Genomic DNA, 20,035 nt, shown 5'->3' on the forward strand with positions numbered 1-20,035 from the left:
TCATGTTATACAGCGGTCACAGATTCAGACAGCAAAGCTCCCCCTCGTGTTATACAGCTGTTACAGACTCAGACAGCAAGGCTACCCCTCATACTCGACAGCTGTCACAGACTCACACACAAGCACCACCACTCAGGGGAGAGAGATCTTACAAGAAGAGGTAAGAGACACATCCATGAGGTTACACCAGTCTCATAGGCTCTGGCCTCAGATAGTAGTACAGATGTAATAGACATACACATTTTTATTAATATAGTTGTTGCAATGCCGCCATGTAAGTAGTGGAATAACATCCTTAGCAGTAAGTGCCCTTTACACCTAGTTCAAAAGTTCAAGGTGTCAGCATCACAGAATCACTCACATTTCAGCTTTGAATATTTACACAATTTATACAATAATACTTACAGAATAGGAATACATGAACTCATTAAAATCATTTTACAAAAGTCACATTGATATTTTGCATCTGGGGGTATTCAAAGCCACTCTCAGAAGAACATAATATATCCTGGAGGATCTTCTTGAATACATATACTTTGAACGACAACCTACAGACTACTACTGTCAGTAAAGTTAGAGTCCTGAAGAAGGTGGTTTCAATCGACTTACATCCAACAAAATGCCTCGTCGACAACTTTAGGGGTTTGTTTTTATTCTGTATATCCCGGATGGACAGATGCGAGATATCAATGTGACTTTTGGAAAATGATTTTAATGAATTAATGTATTTCTATTCTGTATGTATTATTGTATAAATTGTGCCTATATACATATGAGAGATATCAATCTGTGAGTAACATCAGAATATAGCAGGCTCTGTTTTCTTTTATTTTAAACTAATAGCACTGTTTTTAAGGTAATGTTATACTACTACTATAATAATAAAATGTAACATTATTACATATAATTAGGTTTAGTAGTTCAGTTGTGGAGGGAAGAGTGTGAATAGGTGTGTGCCTGGTGTGCAAGGAAATCAAGTGTCACGAGGGGGACACCACCCTGATTTTGTCATAATCAACCCTGCCCCCTATGATTGTAAGAGTACCTCTCGATTTATTGTGAATTTGAAAGAAAGCAGCCACTAGCGCTGAGAAGACTTTTTTCTTTTGGCCAAGGCACCTCGTTGAGATTATGGAATGTTGAGCAGTGCCTGGCCTGGGAGGGGGTCAGTTCAAGAGAGTGGGCTGAGAAATAGGATGCTAGTCCTGGTAGGGCGACTGGTGTTAATGTGTGAAATGGGCATTGCCCTGCACCCTTAGGGAAGAGGCAAGAAAAGAATTACAAAATGCCAAGCAGCCGAATCGAATTTACTCCTTGCTTGCTGCTCTCATATTTATAACAGGGCAGCTGTGAGGAACTTTGCAGAGGTGCTGTCCTGCTGCACATGCCTGCTGGGCGAGGTATTCTTTGACCAGCAGGCACAAGCTACAACAGTGACATCATTGCAAAGGGTGTGCCGACTTTCAATGCCATGAATAAGGGTTCCTTTTGGGCGCTTATAGATTGACCCTGGGAGGAGTTCACATAAGTCCATTCATTTCAATGGCAGGGGCAGTGTCAGGCTGATAGGAAGAAGGAGGTAGTGGGTGGCAGAACGTAATCACTCATCACAGGAAGGGGCGAGCTTAGGAGGGGTGAAGCAGGCTGTCTTCATTCCTCCCTGGGCCCTGTCATCTCAGTACGCAAGAGTAGGTGGGAGAGACGTATCATACCTAGACCTGGGCGGTAAATTCTGTTCCGCTCACGGAATTTGGGTAATTTTACGTTCTGCGGAGAACGCGGAATTGCCCAAAAATTCCACGATCCACGACATTATGAAACTTTTTGCTTGTTTGCGCTTTCAAAATGCGTGTTCACAAGATATTTCCCCCAAGCACGTAAACAGCATTTGCGAACAGGAAAAAAGCATCGTGAACGAACGGAACAAGCAATTCAGCATGTTCGCGGAACTCTGCGTGCTCGCGGGGATTTTTTACCATTTTGCAGAGCTTTGCGTAGCACATCTATGCAAATTCCAGCCATCCCTAGAATCATACCTTTCCAGCTCCATCCAGACCTTACTGGAAGGAAGCAGTAGGATTGGCACTCGAAGTCGCTGAGTTGGAAACAAAATGGTGCAATTAAACAAATAATTAGAGCAAGGTAAAAATGTAATGACTGTGAATTCTTACAGTAGTGCGTTTAATTGTATGCTGTAAGGGTGGTAAGTTTTGGTATATATGGGGCCTACCTATTTTTCAACTCCCATGTGCGTTTAAGTTTCACTTCGGCTGCTAGCGCTGGGATGCCCCGATGTTGGGGCAGCCATGCGCTTTATATAAATCCACCTAACATAACAAAATCTTAAATAATGAAAACAATTAAATATAGTGCAGTGCTTGTTCTCCACTGACAAAGGAAATCCGATCACTCGGAATATTGAATCAGTGGAAAATTAAACTGGATTTAAAGCGTCTTTGTTGTTTGTAATTTAAATCAAAGAAAATGTTTTGCATTTTACTAGTGAGAATCAAACTAGTAAAATGCAAAAACATTTTCTTTGATGTGATTTGCATCCAGCCAAGAGGCTTCATGTTTGAATACGAAGTTGTGCGCAAGCCTGTATTCACAATAAGCTGTGATACGCTCAGTCTGCGCACTTTGAAGCCAATGAGGGCATGCATAAATAAAATAAGTATCATTATTTTAATTTCAGCGCTTTTTCTTCGATTTACATGATTATCGTGGCCAAGTGAAACAGTATAATCACCAACTATTGTAGTTTCTTTCTTTGTGGGAATGTTAATAGTAAAAATGTGCTCTCGTATAAATATAGTGGATTCATTTGAAATAAGATCTCTGAAGCTTTTCTGAGTTCCACAAATGCTGTGTTTGAAAATCATATTATGTACACTGTGTCACCTGACCAATTACACACTATAAAATACAAGATGGTGGCATAGGGCCGATGGCACAAACACTAAAACTTTACTGACATGATCTCACGTCACGAAGAGTTTAACATTTAAATGTTGGGTTTCCACTTTTCTAGGAGAAACATAGCAGCCATTTTCTGTTGTTTGAAGAGTCTGAAAACTGGCCAGGACATGATACTAAATAGGCCTGCAAACAAAAGTGTATGCATTGGCAAAATGACTTTTCCGCCTTTGTATACTTTAATTAGTCAGGGATCATCACACAGCTGTAGAACACATTAAAAAGTGCTTTATTTTTAGAATTGTTGTTTGAAGTATTTCAAGATGAGGGCTAAAAAATAACTGCTTACGGGAATGTTGCTATTTTGTACCGGCCGGGTTACAAAATGGCAGCATTGCTGCTTCATCAAGAGGACAAGGTTTACTTTCAGGTGAGACTGAGATGGACTCCTCGAAAAACTGTTGGTTTGTTTAAATGCCAAGGAGAGAGGATCTGTATCTCCTGTCCTATTTTGATGTTGGTACTGTGGACATTGCTGAAATTGCTGTTAGCATAAGCTGAAGCCATTTTAGTTGTGGCACCCATTTTATTAGCCATCTGATTCTTCCATCTTCACAGTTGCCTGCCTTTCTATTCTGCTTCGGTCATGAACTGTAGTTTACTCCTTCAGTACTGAGCCAGAGCAATGTGTAAGCTCAGAAAGGCCTGTAGCTGCAAGAATGCACCTGTTTTAGAATGTAACTGTCAGGCTATTTCAACTGATGTACGCATTTGTCTCCCCTCCCACTTTGCTGACCAAGTGATTTCTGTCTGCCCATGTTAGTCGATAGCTATTCCCGTGTATGAATGAATTATATCTTGTATCGCGCTAACTTAGCCCAATGGGCGTCAAGGCGCCTAAATCAAATAAAGAAACAAGCCAGGTCAGACAGCAGTATCTCATTGGTAAGCTCTGATGAAATACCAGGTTTTCTGGGCTTTTTTAAACAGATCGATGGAGGGTAAGGTTTTTATCTCCATCGGAAGAGAATTCCAGAGCTGAGGAGCGGCGACAGAAAAAGCTCTCGCTCCCCATCTGGTCAACCTAGCGCGAGGCACTACCAATTGATGTAACCCGGCCGATCGCAGGCATCTCGTGGGTACATAACGGGTGAGCAGGGTACCAAGTGCGTCTACAGGGCCAGCCGCAAGTGCTCTATAAGTGAGACATAGGAGCTTAAAGGAGATTCTAAACTGGACAGGAAGCCAGTGGAGATCTCTCCTAGCAGTGGTGGCAGAAGATGCTATGGGAAGGGCCAGAACGAAGCGCGCTGCGGCGTTCTGTACAGTTTGCAATCGATGGATAAGGCCCTTGTTGGACTCCACATACAGAGAATTACAGTAATCAAGCCTAGAGCCAACAAGAGCAATTGCAATCTGTTTGCGCGCCTGGAAGGAGAGATAATGAAGAATTCTTTTTAAGATCTTGATAACACCCCAGCAGGTGGCCACGGGCCTATTCACTTGGAGCGTCATGGAGAGTGAAGTGTCAAAAATGACGCCAAGGTTTCTGGCCGATTGGGAGGGAGTGGGGCAGATACCAAGAGATGCTTCTGCCTTCTATTTGAGTCTCCATGCTTACTGTGCAACAAACTGGGAATAAAAGACCCTTGGTTTCTGTATTCCTTGTACTACCTCATACAGTGCTATGGGTGTTGTATTGATGTAGTCCCACTCATGAGTGATTAATAAACTTGTTATTTGATATTCCAGCTTCCATGACAACCTCTATTTTGTTGGTTTCAGGACCCTTGGACAGATGAGGGTGAACCCCTGCACCTGTGAGCCCCCAAAAAGGCTAATTTCCACAGCACCATTGGATACCATTGGGAGAGACGATGCTTCTGTCCTGTTTTAGGCAAGGCAAAAGGGAAATCCTTGACCGAAGCAGGTTACAGCCCTGAACCCCAGCCCTGTGTTTATGTGGACATAAACATGGAGAACAATGTGTTACAACCTAATTAAAATTGCTGATAGCTGACACCCTTCCCCATCCAAATGCAAGCAATACATACAAATCATTTTCATGACATAATACACAGGGCCCAGTAAGAGATGGAATGACAAATGTACTGCAAACATGGGGACAGGAAAACCTACCCCAGACATGCCCTTGAGGCTCACTAGAGTGCGTCCCCTATTCCAGTTGCTGGTCTCTGTCTCTCAAACCATAATCCTAAAGAAAAGCATTTTCGTAAAGGGGTGGTGTTATTTTTTTGCCATTGTGCTGGTATCAGTGATGGCTATTTGTTTCACGCTTTGCCTTGGTACAGTTTTTCATGCTTGAATGTGCCTTAGGAAGGGCAGAGCCCAAAATTAAAACACATCTGTTTAAACCTGGCCGCACGCTTGCACTTTATGCTCTCTGGTCAATATTTCAAATCTTCACTTTCAAAATTGCTTCATGAATCATCATGCTGTGCCATGTTTGTTTTAAAATGCACCATTTGCCTACTCTTGTTTTAAAAACAATTCTCAGGGGAGAAACCTGCCTAACTTCCCTTATGACAGTTCTGCTCGCTCACGATGCGCCACTCCTAAACTTTCACGCCTCACCACTTTCAAATGTCACCATCCGCCACTGCATATACACTCATTTCATAACCTGCAACTATGATACAACCTCTTCAATAAATCCATGCCTTATATCCATCGTGACGCGCCTACTGAGGAGTTATATTTGTTTGTAACACAGAGGGGCGAGGAAGAAGGCTGGTCATGTATGTTGCTCATCGTGGGATCTCGAAGTGACACCTTTGACCAATAGACTGGGCAGAGTGCGGCGTAAACTCGTTGATTACTAACAACTTACCCAAAACAACAATGGAGACAGAAGCCTTCGCAGTCAGGCCGGTGACATTGTTGTAAGCCACACACGTGTAGGTCCCGTTATCTTGCGAGGACACATTAACTGTGCCATTAGTGCTCATTAGTTCCGTTCCGTTGAGACTCCACTGGTACCGGGGTGCTGGGAAGGACCTCGCGGTGCAGGACAGAGAGAGTCGTGTCCCGTTCTGCACGGAGACAGGTCCTGCTGGGTTAATCTTCACGCCCTCCGGCCCAACTGGAAGGGAACAGAGAGAGGGTCTGTGAGATCTGCGGATCAGGCAGGAAGTGACGAGTAACAGGAGGGAGGGTGGGGGGGGGCAGTGGGATTACTTACAGGCGACAGTTAAATTCCGGGGTTCACTGGCGTTGATGCTGACGGGGTTCATGGCCACGCACTGGTAGATCCCTGAATCCTCAAGGGACACGTTGGCGATTCTCAGGGTTCTGTTATTTGAAGACGGAAGGATATTTGCAGGTAGGTTCGGGCTGCTATTAAAGGACCAGAGGATTGTAGTGGCGGCTGTAGAGGCATTGCAGGTTATCACCGCCGGGCCCTGGTTCTCCACTAGTTGCAGGGGCTCAGAAGTCACTGAGGGTTTAGGCACCAGCTCTGTAACCAAAATACAAGGATTAGTGTCACGCTGCATGCTTATTCATATGTGCTATGTATAGGAAACGACAGAGGTAGTGTATACCCCCCCCCCTAGCTTGTTCACTGGATGAATCTGTGTCTTACCGCCTCCCTCTCCCTCCCTCAAGTGTCTGACCCTCTCTCACCGACCTTCCTAAGGACGTGTGTGAGAGAATAGCACTGCGCGAGGGCAGCTCACATCTCTGCTCAGCCGTGCACATTTACACACGTCACCCTCACAGTGATGAGGGTGAAGAAGGCCATCGCCAGCCTCCCATCTCCTGATGTCAGGTGGGCACGGGGTCGGCCTTCTTTGACCCTCATCTTTCTGAGGCGCAGAAAGCCTGCCATGTTTGTCTTGGTGACTTGATCACCAACGCGCCCCGGTGAGCAGGGCAGCCGACCCGAACAACGCACAATCACAGCGCGCACGGACAAGGCTTTCTGCAGGACACCAGCAAGGCACCGGCAAGGCCGGCTCATCGAAATGTTTGTGAATATTGGGAGAAGAAAGTAAAACAAAATAAAAACAGAATAGCCGGAGAAGCATGCTGAATGATTCACCTGGCAGGGCCCGGCCCCGGCAAATCTGCATTTCTCTCCCTGGCCTGCATGACGATCGAGAGAAATAGAATCAAAAAGGTTTTCACCCACACCAACCCTGCCAGGACTGAAGTGTCCCCATAGGCACTCACTGCCCACGTGGTAGGGTCTCAACACAACCCCCTGTCACTTTAACCAAGGAGAGGAGGGCGGGACAAAATCGTTCTGGAGCAGCCCCAAGCTTCTCCTGAGATGGATGAGCATTTTAGAAGGTGGCAGCAGATTAGCTGTGTCCCCATGCGACAAACCAGGCCAGCACTCTAACAGACAGGCCAGGCCACCTCCAGGCCAGCACTCGAACAGACAGGCCAGGCCACCTCCAGGCCAGCACTCGAACAGACAGGCCAGGCCACCTCCAGGCCAGCACTCGAACAGACAGGCCAGGCCACCTCCAGGCCAGCACTCGAACAGAGACAGGCCAGGCCAGCACTCGAACAGACAGGCCAGGCCACCTCCAGGCCAGCACTCGAACAGAGACAGGCCAGCAGGCTTACAGATAAACCAGGCCAGCACTCGAACAGAGACAGGCCAGCAGGCTTACAGATAAACCAGGCCAGCACTCGAACAGAGACAGGCCAGGCCAGGCCAGCACTCGAACAGAGACAGGCCAGGCGAGGCCAGCACGCTTACAGATCAACTAGGCCAGCACTCTAACAGAGACAGACCAGGCCACCTCCTGGCCAGCACTCGAACAGAGACAAGCCAGGCCACCTCCTGGCCAGCACTCGAACAGAGACAGGCCAGGCCAGCACTCGAACAGAGACAGGCCAGCCAGGCCAGCACGCTTACAGATAAACCAGACCAGCACTCGAACAGAGACAGGCCTGGCCAGGCCAGCACTCGAACAGAGACAGGCCAGCGCGCTTACAGATAAACCAGGCCAGTACTCGAACAGACACAGGCCAGCCAGGCCAGCACACTTACAGATAAACCAGACCAGCACTCCAACAGAGACAATCAATCAATCAATCGAAAGCATTTATATAGCGCACTACTCACCCGGAGGGTCTCAAGGCGCTTGGGGAGGGGGGGTCCGCTACTGCTCGAACAGCCAGGTCTTGAGTTGCTTCCTGAAGGCGCGGTGGTCTTGGGTCAGGCGGAGGTGGGTGAGGAAGGAGTTCCACGTCTTGGCAGCCAGGTAGGAGAAGGATCCTCCTCCCGTTGTGGCTCTTCGGATGCGGGGGACGGCGGCGAGGGCGTGGCTGGTCGATCGAAGCTGGCGGGTGGGAGTGTAGAAGTTGAGGCGGTCGTTGAGGTATCTTGGGCCTTGGTTGTGGAGAGCTTTGTGTGCGTGGGTGAGGAGTCGGAACGTGATTCTCTTGTTGACGGGAAGCCAGTGCAGGTTTCTTAGGTGTGCGGGGATGTGGCTGTGTCGGGGGATGTCCAGGATGAGTCGTGCTGAGGCGTTCTGAATCCTCTGGAGCCTTTTCTGGAGTTTTGCAGTGGTTTCGGCGTAGAGGGAGTTGCCGTAGTTCAGACGGCTGGTGACGAGGGCCGGGGTGACAGTCTTCCTGGTTTCGGTTGGGATCCACCGGAAGATCTTCCGTAGCATGCTTAGGATGTTAAAGCATGACGAGGAGACGGCGTTGACTTGTCCGGTCATGGAGAGGGAGGAGTCCAGGATGAAGCCTAGGTTGCGTGTGTGGTCCGTTGGTTTGGGAGTGCTGCCTAGGGCAGGGGCCACCAGGAGTCATCCCAGGCGGATGGTGACGATCCCAGGATGAGGACTTCCGTCTTATCTGAGTTCAGTTTCAGGCGGCTGTTCATCATCCACTCGGCTACATCTTTCATCCCTTCGTGTAGGTTGGTTCTGGCGGTGGTGGGTTCATTGGTGAGGGAGAGGATCAGCTGGGTGTCGTCGGCGTATGAGATGATGTTGAGGTTGTGTTGGCGTGCGATGGCCGCAAAGGGGCTCATGTAGATGTTGAACAGCGTGGGGCTGAGTGATGATCCTTGTGGTACGCCGCAGATGACTTCGGTGGCTTCTGATCTGAACGGGGGGAGGCAGACTCTCTGTGTCCTTCCGGCGAGGAAGGAGATGATCCATTCCAGAGCCTTCTCTTGGATTCCGACGTTGCTGAGGCGCTGCATTAGGGTGCGGTGGCAGACAGTGTTGAACGCCGCGGAGAGGTCCAGGAGGATGAGGGCCGCTGTTTCACCGTTGTCGAGCAGGGCTCGGATGTCGTCAGTGGCTGCGATGTGGGCGGTCTCGGTGCTGTGGTTGGCCCGGAAGCCGGACTGCGAGGGGTCGAGGGATCCATTCGTCTCCAGGAAGGCGGCCAGCTGTCTGTTGACGGTCTTCTCGATGACTTTGGCAGGAAACGGGAGGAGCGAGATGGGGCGGTAGTTTTTGAGGTCCGTGGGGTCGGCTGACGGTTTCTTCAGGAGGGCGCTGAGTTCGGCATGCTTCTAGCTCTCCGGGAAGGTTGCGGTGTCGAAGGAGGTATTGATGATGTCCCGGAGATGAGGTGCGATGACGGCGTCGGCCTTGTTGAAGACGTGGTGAGGGCAGGGGTCGGTTGGAGATCCGGAGTGGATGGAGTTCATCGTGCGTATGGTCTCCTCGGTGTTGATCGGGTTCCAGGCGCAGAGGGTGGGGTGGGGGGGGGGGGCGCTGTTGCGGTTGTAGGGTGCGTTGGCTGTGTGCTGAAGCTGTTGTGTATGTCTGCGATCTTGCTGTGGAAGTACCAGGCGAGTGAGTTGCAGAGGTCTTGCGATGGGGTGATGTCGTTGTTTCCGGCGCTGGGGTTGGAGAGCTCTTTGACGATGTTGAAGAGTTCCTTGCTGTTGTGTGCGTTGTTGTCCAGTCGTTCCTTGAATGCAGTTTTCTTGGTGGGTTGGATCAGTTGGTGGTGTTTTCGGGTGGCAAGCTTGACGGTGGTCATGTTGACTGGTGTCGGGTCTCTGCGCCAGGCTTTCTCGAGGGCTCTGCAGTTCTTCTTGGAGCTCTTGAGTTAGTCGGTGAACCAGGATGCTTTCTTGCTGCCGAGTCTGCTGGGAGGGGTCCTCAGTGGGGCGAGGTTGTCTGCGCAGTTGCTGATCCACCTCGTCAGGTTGTTGATGGCATGGTTGGGGTTCGCTGAGCTGGCGGGAGGTTTCTGGCTCAGGGATGCGGTGAGCTGGTCGGCTGTGATCTTGTTCCAGCTTCTGCGTGGAACCTGTTGCTGGTGGTGGTGGATCGTGTTCTTTCTGAAGCTGAAGTGGACGCAGCTGTGGTCTGTCCAGTGGAGTCCGGTGGCGTGGCTGAAGGAGATGTCCTTGCTGGAGGAGAAAACGGGGTCAAGCGTGTGGCCGGGATAGTGGGTGGGGGTGGTCACCAGCTGCTTGAGTCCGAGGTTGGCGAGGTTGTCCAGCAGGGTGGTGGTGTTGCGGTCGCTGTTGTTCTCCAGGTGGAAGTTGAGGTCCCCGAGGAGGATGTAGTCAGCGGAGGGGAGGGCGTGCGGGCTGATGAAGTCTGCGATGTCTTCGCTGAATTGTGTGCGTGGTCCCGGGGGTCTGTAGATGAGGGTGCCTCTGAGGGTGGTCTTGGGGTCGGTGTCGATCTGGAAGTGCAGGTGTTCGGCGGCTGTGAGGGTCTCGTCGGTGTTGGTCGTGATGCGGATGGTGTTCTTATGGACGATCACGATGCCTCCTCCCGTCTGGTTGGCGCGGTCCCTCCGGGTGATCTTGTATCCGTCCGGGATGGCGATGCCGGGTGCTGAGGAGGCGTTCATCCATGTTTCCGTGAGGAAGGCGACGTGTGGGGATGTCGAGTCGAGGAGGTTCCAGAGCTCCACGGCGTGTCTGTGGATGGAGCGGGTGTTGAGCAGGATGCACTTGAGGTGGTTGCTGCTGGGGGTCGGCTTGGTGGGTGCGGTGCAGTTCCGGATGCATGAGAAGTCGCAGGACTGGCAGGTGAAGGGTCCGTGGGTGCGTCTCGGGGTGGTGCGGTAGCAGCCAGGGTTTCGGCCGGTGTTGAGTGCGTTGAGGGTGGCTGCGTCGTAGGCCCGGCGGGTGGGCTGGCATCTTCGGGGGCCAGGGGTTCTGGCGCTGGGCGTTGTCCGGTCGCGGACGGGCGCAGACAGGCTTACCTCTGGCGTGCCTTCGGCGCACAATCGGAACGCCCGCTGCGCGTCAACGCTGCGCGTGGGAGTGGGCGTCATAAGTAGGGAGCCTGGAGGGCGGGTCGGCTGGGTGCGGCGAATGGGCGGCGGGGGGCGGGGCCGCAGGGAGCCAGCGGCGGGAAAAGTTAGAGCGAGCGGCCGGCTCTGTGGTGGATGGGGCGTTCTGGCGGCCGGCTCTGAGGTGGCTGGGGCGCTCTGGCGGCCGGCTCTGTGGTGGCTGGGTCTCTCAAGTGGCGGTCGGCATCAGCGGGAGCAGGAGGGCATGACCAGGCCTATGGAAGGCGCAGTGGTCACTGATGAGGGCTGTCCGCGGTCCCCTTAAGTAGGGAGCCTGAAGGGTGAGTCGGCTGGGTGTCGGCGAATGGGCGGTGGGGCCGCAGGGAGGCAGCGGCGGGAAAAGTCGGAGCGAGCGGCCGGCCCTGTGGTGGCTGGGGCGCTCTGGCGGCCGGCTCTGTGGTGGCTGGGGCTCTCAAGTGGCGGTCGGCATCAGTGGGAGCAGGAGGGGGTGACCAGGCCTATGGAAGGCGTGGTGGTCACTCCAGCCAGGCCAGCACTCAAACAGAGACAGGCCAGCCAGGCCAGCACTCGAACAGAGACAGGCCAGGCCAGGCCAGCACGCTTACAGATAAACCAGACCAGCACTCGAACAGAGACAGGCCAGGCCAGGCCAGCAATCGAACAGAGACAGGCCAGGCAAGGCCAGCACGCTTACAGATAAACTAGGCCAGCACTCTAACAGAGCCAGGCCTGGCCAGGCCACCAATTGAACAGAGACAGGCCAGGCCAGGCCGGCACTCGAACAGAGACAGGCCAGCGCGCTTACAGATAAACCAGGCCAGTACTCGAACAGACACAGGCCAGCCAGGCCAGCACGCTTACAGATAAACCAGGCCAGCACTCCAACAGAGTCAGGCCGGCCAGGCCAGCACTCGAACAGAGACAGGCCAGCCAGGCCAGCACTCGAACAGAGACAGGCCAGGCGAGGCCAGCACGCTTACAGATAAACCAGATCAGCACTCGAACAGACACAGGCCAGCGCTCTAACAGAGCCAGGCCAGGCCAGGCCAGGCCAGCAATTTAACAGAGACAGGCCAGGCGAGGCCAGCACGGTTACAGATAAACTAGGCCAGCACTCGAACAGAGACAGGTCAGGCCAGCACTTGAACAGAGACAGGCCAGCACGTTTACAGACAAGCCAGGCCAGCACGCTTACAGACAAACCAGACCAGCAGGCTTAAAGAGACAAACCAAGCCAGCAATCTTACAGACAAACCAGGCCAGCACGCTTACACAGACTGGCCAGGCCAACACACTTACAGACAAACCAGGCCAGCATGCTTACAGACAAACCAGGCCAGCACACTTACAGACAAACCAGGCCAGCACACTTACAGACAAACCAGGCCAGCATGCTTACAGAGACAGGCCAGCAAGCTTATAGACAAGCCAGGCTAGCACGCTTACACATACAAACCAGGCCAACACACTTACAGAAAAATTTGGCCAGCACACTTACAGACAAACCAGGCCAGCACACATACTGACAAACCAGGCCAGCATGCTTACAGACAAACCAGGCTAGCAAGCTTCCTGAGACAGGCCAGGCCAGCACGCTCACAGAGACAAACCAGGCCAGCAAGCTTACAGACAAACCAGGCCAGCACGCTTACACAGACAGGCCAGGCCAGCACGCTTACACAGACAAACCAGCAAGCACACTTACCGACAAACCAGCCCAGCACACTTACAGAAACAAACCAGGTCAGCATGCTTACAGAGACAAACCAGGTCAAAGACAAACCAGACCTGCATAGTTGTAGAGACAAACCAGGCCAGAGACAAAACAGGGCAGCACACTTACTTACAAATCAGTTCAGCACGCTTACAGACAAACCAGGGCAGCACTCTTACAGACAAACCAGGAAAGTACACTTACAGACAAAACAAGTCAACACACTTACAGACAAACCAGGCCAGCAAGCTTCCTGAGACAAACCAGGCCAACAAGCTTCCTGAGACAAACCAGGCCAGCAAGCATACTGAGAAAAACCAGGCCAGCAAGCTTACTGAGACAAACCAGGCCAGCAAGTTTACTGAGACAAACCAGGCCAGCAAGCTTACTGAGACAAACCAGGATAGCAAGCTTACTGAGACAAACCAGGCTAGCAAGCTTGCTGAGACAAACCAGGCCAGCAAGCTTACTGAGACAAACCAGGCCAGCAAGCTTACTGAGACAAACCATGCCTGCAAGCTTCCTGAGACAAACCAGGCTAGCAAGCTTACTGAGACAAACCAGGTCAGCAAGCTTACTGAGACAAACCAGGCCAGCAAGCTTACTGAGACAAACCAGGCTACCAAGCTTACTGAGACAAACCAGGCTAGCAAGCTTACTGAGACAAACCAGGCCAGCAAGTTTACTGAGACAAACCCGGCCAGCAAGCTTACTGAGACAAACCAGGCCAGCAAGCTTACTGAGACAAACCAGGCCAGCAAGCTTACTGAGACAAACCAGGCCAGCAAGTTTACTGAGACAAACCCAGCCAGCAAGCATACTGAGACAAACCAGGCTAGCAGGCTTACTGAGACAAACCAGGCCAGTAAGTTTACTGAGACAAACCCAGCCAGCAATCATACTGAGACAAACCAGGCTAGCAAGATTACTGAGACAAACCAGGCTAGCAAGCTTACTGAGACAAACCAGGCCAGCAAGTTTACTGAGACAAACCAGGCCAGCAAGTTTACTGAGACAAACCAGGCCAGCAAGTTTACTGAGACAAACCAGGCCAGCAAGTTTACTGAGACAAATCAGGCCAGCAAGTTTACTGAGACAAACCAGGCTAGCAAGATTACTGAGACAAACCAGGCTAGCAAGCTTACTGAGACAAACCAGGCTAGCAAGCTTACTGAGACAAACCAGGACAGCAAGCTTACTGAGACAAACCAGGCCAGCAAGCTTACTGAGACAAACCAGGCCAGCAAGCTTACTGAGACAAACCAGGCCAGCAAGCTTACTGAGACAAACCAGGCCAGCAAGCTTACTGAGACAAACCAGGCTAGCAAGCTTACTGAGACAAACCAGGCCTGCAAGTTTACTGAGACAAACCAGGCCAGCAAGCTTACTGAGACAAATCAGGCCAGCAAGTTTACTGAGACAAACCAGGCCAGCAAGTTTACTGAGACAAACCCGGCCAGCAAGCTTACTGAGACAAACCAGGCCAGCACGCTTACTGAGACAAACCAGGCCAGCAAGCTTACTGAGACAAACCAGGCCAGCAAGTTTACTGATACAAACCAGGCCAGCAAGTTTACTGAGACAAACCCGGCCAGCAAGCTTACTGAGACAAACCAGGCTAGCAAGCTTACTGAGACAAACCAGGCCAGCAAGTTTACTGGGAACAACCCGGCCAGCAAGCTTACTGAGACAAACCAGGCCAAAGACAAACCCGACCTGCATAGTTGTAGAGACAAACCAGGCCAGAGACAAACCAGGGCAGCAAACTTACTTACAAATCAGTTCAGCACGCTTACAGACAAACCAGGGCAGCACTCTTACAGACAAACCAGGAAAGTACACTTACAGACAAAACAAGTCAACACACTTACAGACAAACCAGGCCAGCAAGCTTCCTGAGACAAACCAGGCCAGCAAGCTTCCTGAGACAAACCAGGCCATCAAGCTTACTGAGAAAAACCAGGCCAGCAAGCTTACTGAGACAAACCAGGCCAGCAGGTTTACTGAGACAAACCCGGCCAGCAAGCTTACTGAGACAAACCAGGCTAGCAAGCTTACTGAGACAAACCAGGCTAGCAAGCTTGCTGAGACAAACCCGGCCAGCAAGCTTACTGAGACAAACCAGGCTAGCAAGCTTACTGAGACAAACCAGGCCAGCAAGTTTACTGAGAACAACCCGGCCAGCAAGCTTACTGAGACAAACCAGGCCAGAAAGTTTACTGAGACAAACCAGGCCAGCAAGCTTACTGACACAAACCAGGCAAGCAAGTTTACTGAGACAAACCAGGCTAGCAAGCTTACTGAGACAAACCAGGCTAGCAAGCTTACTGAGACAAACCAGGACAGCAAGCTTACTGAGACAAACCAGGCCAGCAAGCTTACTGAGACAAACCAGGCCAGCAAGCTTACTGAGACAAACGAGGCCAGCAAGCTTACTGAGACAAACCAGGCCAGCAAGCTTCCTGAGACAAACCAGGCCAGCAAGCTTACTGAGACAAACCCAGCCAGCAAGCATACTGAGACAAACCAGGCTAGCAAGCTTACTGAGACAAACCAGGCCAGTAAGTTTACTGAGACAAACCAGGCTAGCAAGCTTACTGAGACAAACCAGGCTAGCAAGCTTACTGAGACAAACCAGGCCAGCAAGCTTACTGAGACAAACCAGGCTAGCAAGATTACTGAGACAAACCAGGCTAGCAAGCTTACTGAGACAAACCAGGCTAGCAAGCTTACTGAGACAAACCAGGCCAGCAAGCTTACCGAGACAAACCAGGCTAGCAAGATTACTGAGACAAACCAGGCTAGCAAGCTTACTGAGACAAACCAGGCTAGCAAGCTTACTGAGACAAACCAGGACAGCAAGCTTACTGAGACAAACCAGGCCAGCAAGCTTACTGAGACAAACGAGGCCAGCAAGCTTACTGAGACAAACCAGGCCAGCAAGCTTCCTGAGACAAACCAGGCCAGCAAGCTTACTGAGACAAACCCAGCCAGCAAGCTTACTGAGACAAACCAGGCTAGCAAGCTTACTGAGACAAACCAGGCCTGCAAGTTTACTGAGACAAACCAGGCCAGCAAGCTTACTGAGACAAACCAGGCCAGCAAGTTAACTGATACAAACCAGGCCAGCAAGCTTACTGAGACAAACCAGGCCAGCAAGTTTACTGAGACAAACCCGGCCAGCAAGCTTACTGAGACAAACCAGGCTAGCAAGCTTACTGAGACAAACCAGGCCAGCAAGTTTACTGAGAACAACCCGGCCAGCAAGCTTACTGAGACAAACCAGGCCAGAAAGTTTACTGAGACAAACCAGGCCAGCAAGCTTACTGACACAAACCAGGCAAGCAAGTTTACTGAGACAAACCAGGCCGGCACGCTTACTGAGACAAACCAGGCCAGCAAGTTTACTGAGACAAACCCGGCCAGCAAGCTTACTGAGACAAACCAGGCCAGCAAGTTTACTAAGACAAACCCGGCCAGCAAGCTTACTGAGACAAGCCAGGCCAGCAAGTTTACTGAGACAAACCAGGCCAGCAGCTTACTGAGACAAACCAGGCCAGCAAGCTTACTGAGACAAACCAGGCCAGCAAGCTTACTGAGACAAACCAGGCCAGCAAGCTTACTGAGACAAACAAGGCCAGCAAGCTTACTGAGACTAATCAGGCAAACACACATACAGACAAACCAGCCCAGCACATTTACAGACACAAACCAAACCCGTTCACTTACAGAGACAAACCAGGCCAGCATGATTACGTAACAGTGTCATTTGCATACTTTTGAAAATGGCATCAGAACAGCAGTGTGCTGACCTATTTTCCCAAACCTGCACTGGAGCAACTGTATACAGGGCACAACACCCGTTCATGGGTAATGGCACAGGATGCAGAGGACCTGGTTAACACACATCAGGTCAGCTGCCATCTTCCAACATGTGAAGATGGCACTGCTACAGCAGTGTGAAGGTCTTGTGCCCATGTACTGCAGAATTATGCAGAACATGAGGGTCCGGGACAGCACTCAGGTACTCCTACACAGTCTTCCAGTTTTGTTAGTCTGCACTGGAGCAGCTGTGAAGCACTTCCGGCATTCTTATTTTTTGGGGAATAGGAGACAAAACAAAACCCTCGCCCTTGGTATGAAGGGGGTGGGTGAACAATTGAGCACCTGGGTAAATTTTTACATATTTCAGGATGCTGAAAAAATTGGGACTAAGAGGAGAGATATTAAATACAAACAAAACATTTTTGTAAATATTGAACTTTTTAAAATCTCTCCAGAAAGAATTTGCAATAACTGGAACAAAAGAACACATCTGCCTTCATATGTCCACATAACTAACATGATGCACCAGCAAATGCACTGTTATACGCCAGCTGATCCAAACACACCCACCATAATATATTCACACAGCTAACATCATACAAAATACATACCATCATACACTAAGAGATCCAAACATACTCATCATCATACATTCGCACAACCATCATAAAACACACACCACCAGACCCAAACATACCCCTTTTATGCCCACACAACCAATATCATACAACAAACGTTCAATCATATATCACCAGGCCCTGCGTCATATGCCCACACTGCCATGAGCATACACCAGCACATCCAGACAATCAACTTTTTACATTTTTATTTCATTTAAAAGACTTTTACATAGCACGAACAACATCCTTTCGGGTGACAGAGCGCTTCACAATAATAAGGAAAGGTTGTTATGAAAGAAATGACATTCTGAATACATAAAAGAGGAGTAGATCTTGTAGTAAAAGTTACATAAGCAAATTAATGGGAGGAACAGAACAGACACACATAGTCATTCGAGATCCGGGATGAGCAGAGCGTGACAAATGTCGAGTCGATGTGGGGACGGCTGAGTAACGGAAGCCAACACTGATCTAAGAGATGTTAACAAGTGTGAAAAATTTGTCCAAACTTAGGCAGGTAAGATCGCTCTTGAGGAGAGGGAGGAATGGACTCAATGTGGAAGAAGTCTGTTGGCTGGAAGTTATACTTCTCTCCTGAAGGAGGAGGAGGAGGGGTGGTTGTATCTGGTTTCCGGAGGAAGAGAGTTCCACGTTTTTGGAGCCTTTCCGGAAAATGATCAGTTGTAGGTTTCCTTTTATTTGTTATTTTTGTGGTTTAAATAATAAGGAGCTTGTGTTTCTTGTCTGTTTCTCCCAGATAGTGTCAGTTTCCTGGAAAGGTACGAGGTGGTGTTGTGATGTAGTGCTTTATGAGTCATGCAGGGAATTTTTTAATCAATCCTGGCCTCATAGGGCAACCATTTCAGAAGTTGGTGGTCAGAGGAGATAATATCTCTATGTTTGAGCCGATGATCATCCTTGCTGCCGCGTTTAAGGTAGCCTTCAGCAGAGCAATTGTACTTTTTGCAAGGCCTACAAGGGTAGGAGTACCATAGTCCAATTTGGACATCGCAAGAGCTTGAACCACTGTTTTGAGCTCTTCTCTGCATGGGAAAAGTTTTAGTTTCCTGAATGAGTGCAGTTGATGGTTAGCTCCTCTGGTGGTGGCACTGATGTACTTTTGCATGGAGAGGGTATTATCCAAGATTATTCTAAAAGATTTAGCTGAGTCAGTTCAAGGCACTGAGATGTGGAAGCCAGTCTTTGATGCTCGGGGCAATACTGGGTGGTGAGATGAGTAGGAATTCTTTTGTGAGAGCACTTAATTTGCAGTGGTTGCATGATATGCCATCATACACATTATATTTTCAGACAAACAAATGTATGCAACAATATACTCCTTCATCCGTCAACACATCCACCATCCTATCCCCACACAAGCAATATCATGTGTCTATTCACTGATCATTATATACAAACATACATACAAAATAATAAAGTTCAGTGTGTAACTAAAGTTGAAAGGTATTTAAGGTTGATTAATAAGTCAACAGTGCTGTCAACTTAAAAAAAAACATGAAATTCAAAAGTTTATTTAAAAAAGTAAGCAACATTTCGGACTATACTGTCTGATTATCTGCAGTAAAAAAAGAACGAAAAATAGTTAGCTAAGTGAGAAAACTTGACTTCATCAGAAACACCCGCCTTTGCTTTCTTTCTCCGCTCCGTCCTTCTTGGCAATAGGCAGGTCTCACCCTCAGGGTTCCAGTTCTGGAGCTGGTACCAAGATTGATTGGCAGATGACCCCTTACTGTAAGCTGTGCATTCAGTAATTTCAAAAACAGCTCCAGCTTCTTGGTTCTCGCCACAGCAGACGCATGTCAGTCCTTTCGAGCATGCCAAGACTGGCGTTATCCCTTCCAGTGGAAAACGTCCCCAGGATGCACTCAAAAGAACAATTTCAATAACGTTTAAACAACTGTTTCTTGAGTTCTCTGTTGTATTTATTCAACCTTTTTTCTTTTCAACAATGATTGCATTCATCATGTATTTCAAACAATGCGCCTTTCGAGCAGCAGGAGCAGACACACAGCTCACATCCTTCTTCCTCCCACTTCCAGAAGAAGACACGCCAATTGGAGGTTCCTCCTACATTCTGCAGAGCGGGGGCAGGGAGGTTGGTACTAACAAGGGTTCGGGACCCTGATGATGATGCAAGCTTCCAGGTGAAGACCAACCTGCCTCTGGGCTTCAGTGAGTCAGGGGTGGGTGGTGGAGGTAAATCATCAAAGTTAAACTTGTCACAGTCCTTGCGGCCGCGGAGGCACAGTCCTGCTACAGAAGAATGAGTAGCACTGTCTGCTCAGGCCCACTTATCTTGGCATAGCAGGGCAGCCCGCTCAGGCACACTTCTCTTGTCATAGCAGCCCAGTCCGCTCAGGCACACTTCTCTTGTCATAGCAGCGCAGTCCGCTTAGGCTCACTTCTCTTGTCATAGCAGCGCAGTCCGCTCAGGCACACTTCTCTTGTCATAACAGTGCAGTCCGCTTAGGCTCACTTCTCTTGTCATAGCAGCCCAGTCCGCTTAGGCTCACTTCTCTTGTCATAGCAGCCCAGTCCGCTTAGGCTCACTTCTCTAGTCGTAGCAGTGCAGTCCGCTTAGGCTCACTTCTCTAGTCGTAGCAGCGCAGTCCGCTTAGGCTCACTTCTCTAGTGGTAGCAGGGCAGCCCGCTCAGGGACACTTCTCTTGTCATAGCAGCGCAGTCCGCTTAGGCTCACTTCTCTTGTCATAGCAGC

The 20,035-nt window shown here is 49.9% G+C and overlaps 1 protein-coding gene across 1 annotated transcript in view; it reads right to left on the reverse strand.

Moving 5' to 3' along the window:
- LOC147706596 (cell adhesion molecule CEACAM5-like) overlaps positions 1–20,035 on the reverse strand; it is a 243,221-nt gene that overhangs the window by 49,332 nt on the left and 173,854 nt on the right. The window contains exons 7-8 of the mRNA XM_086933087.1: positions 6,119–6,394; positions 5,768–6,019 (exon numbers count right to left, since the gene is read on the reverse strand). Coding sequence (XP_086789213.1) covers positions 5,768–6,019; positions 6,119–6,394 — 528 coding nt within the window. The remainder of the gene's footprint in view (positions 1–5,767; positions 6,020–6,118; positions 6,395–20,035) is intronic.

Source organism: Lissotriton vulgaris, chromosome 7, assembly GCF_964263255.1.
Source record: "Lissotriton vulgaris chromosome 7, aLisVul1.2, whole genome shotgun sequence".
Lineage (NCBI taxonomy): Eukaryota > Metazoa > Chordata > Amphibia > Caudata > Salamandridae > Lissotriton > Lissotriton vulgaris.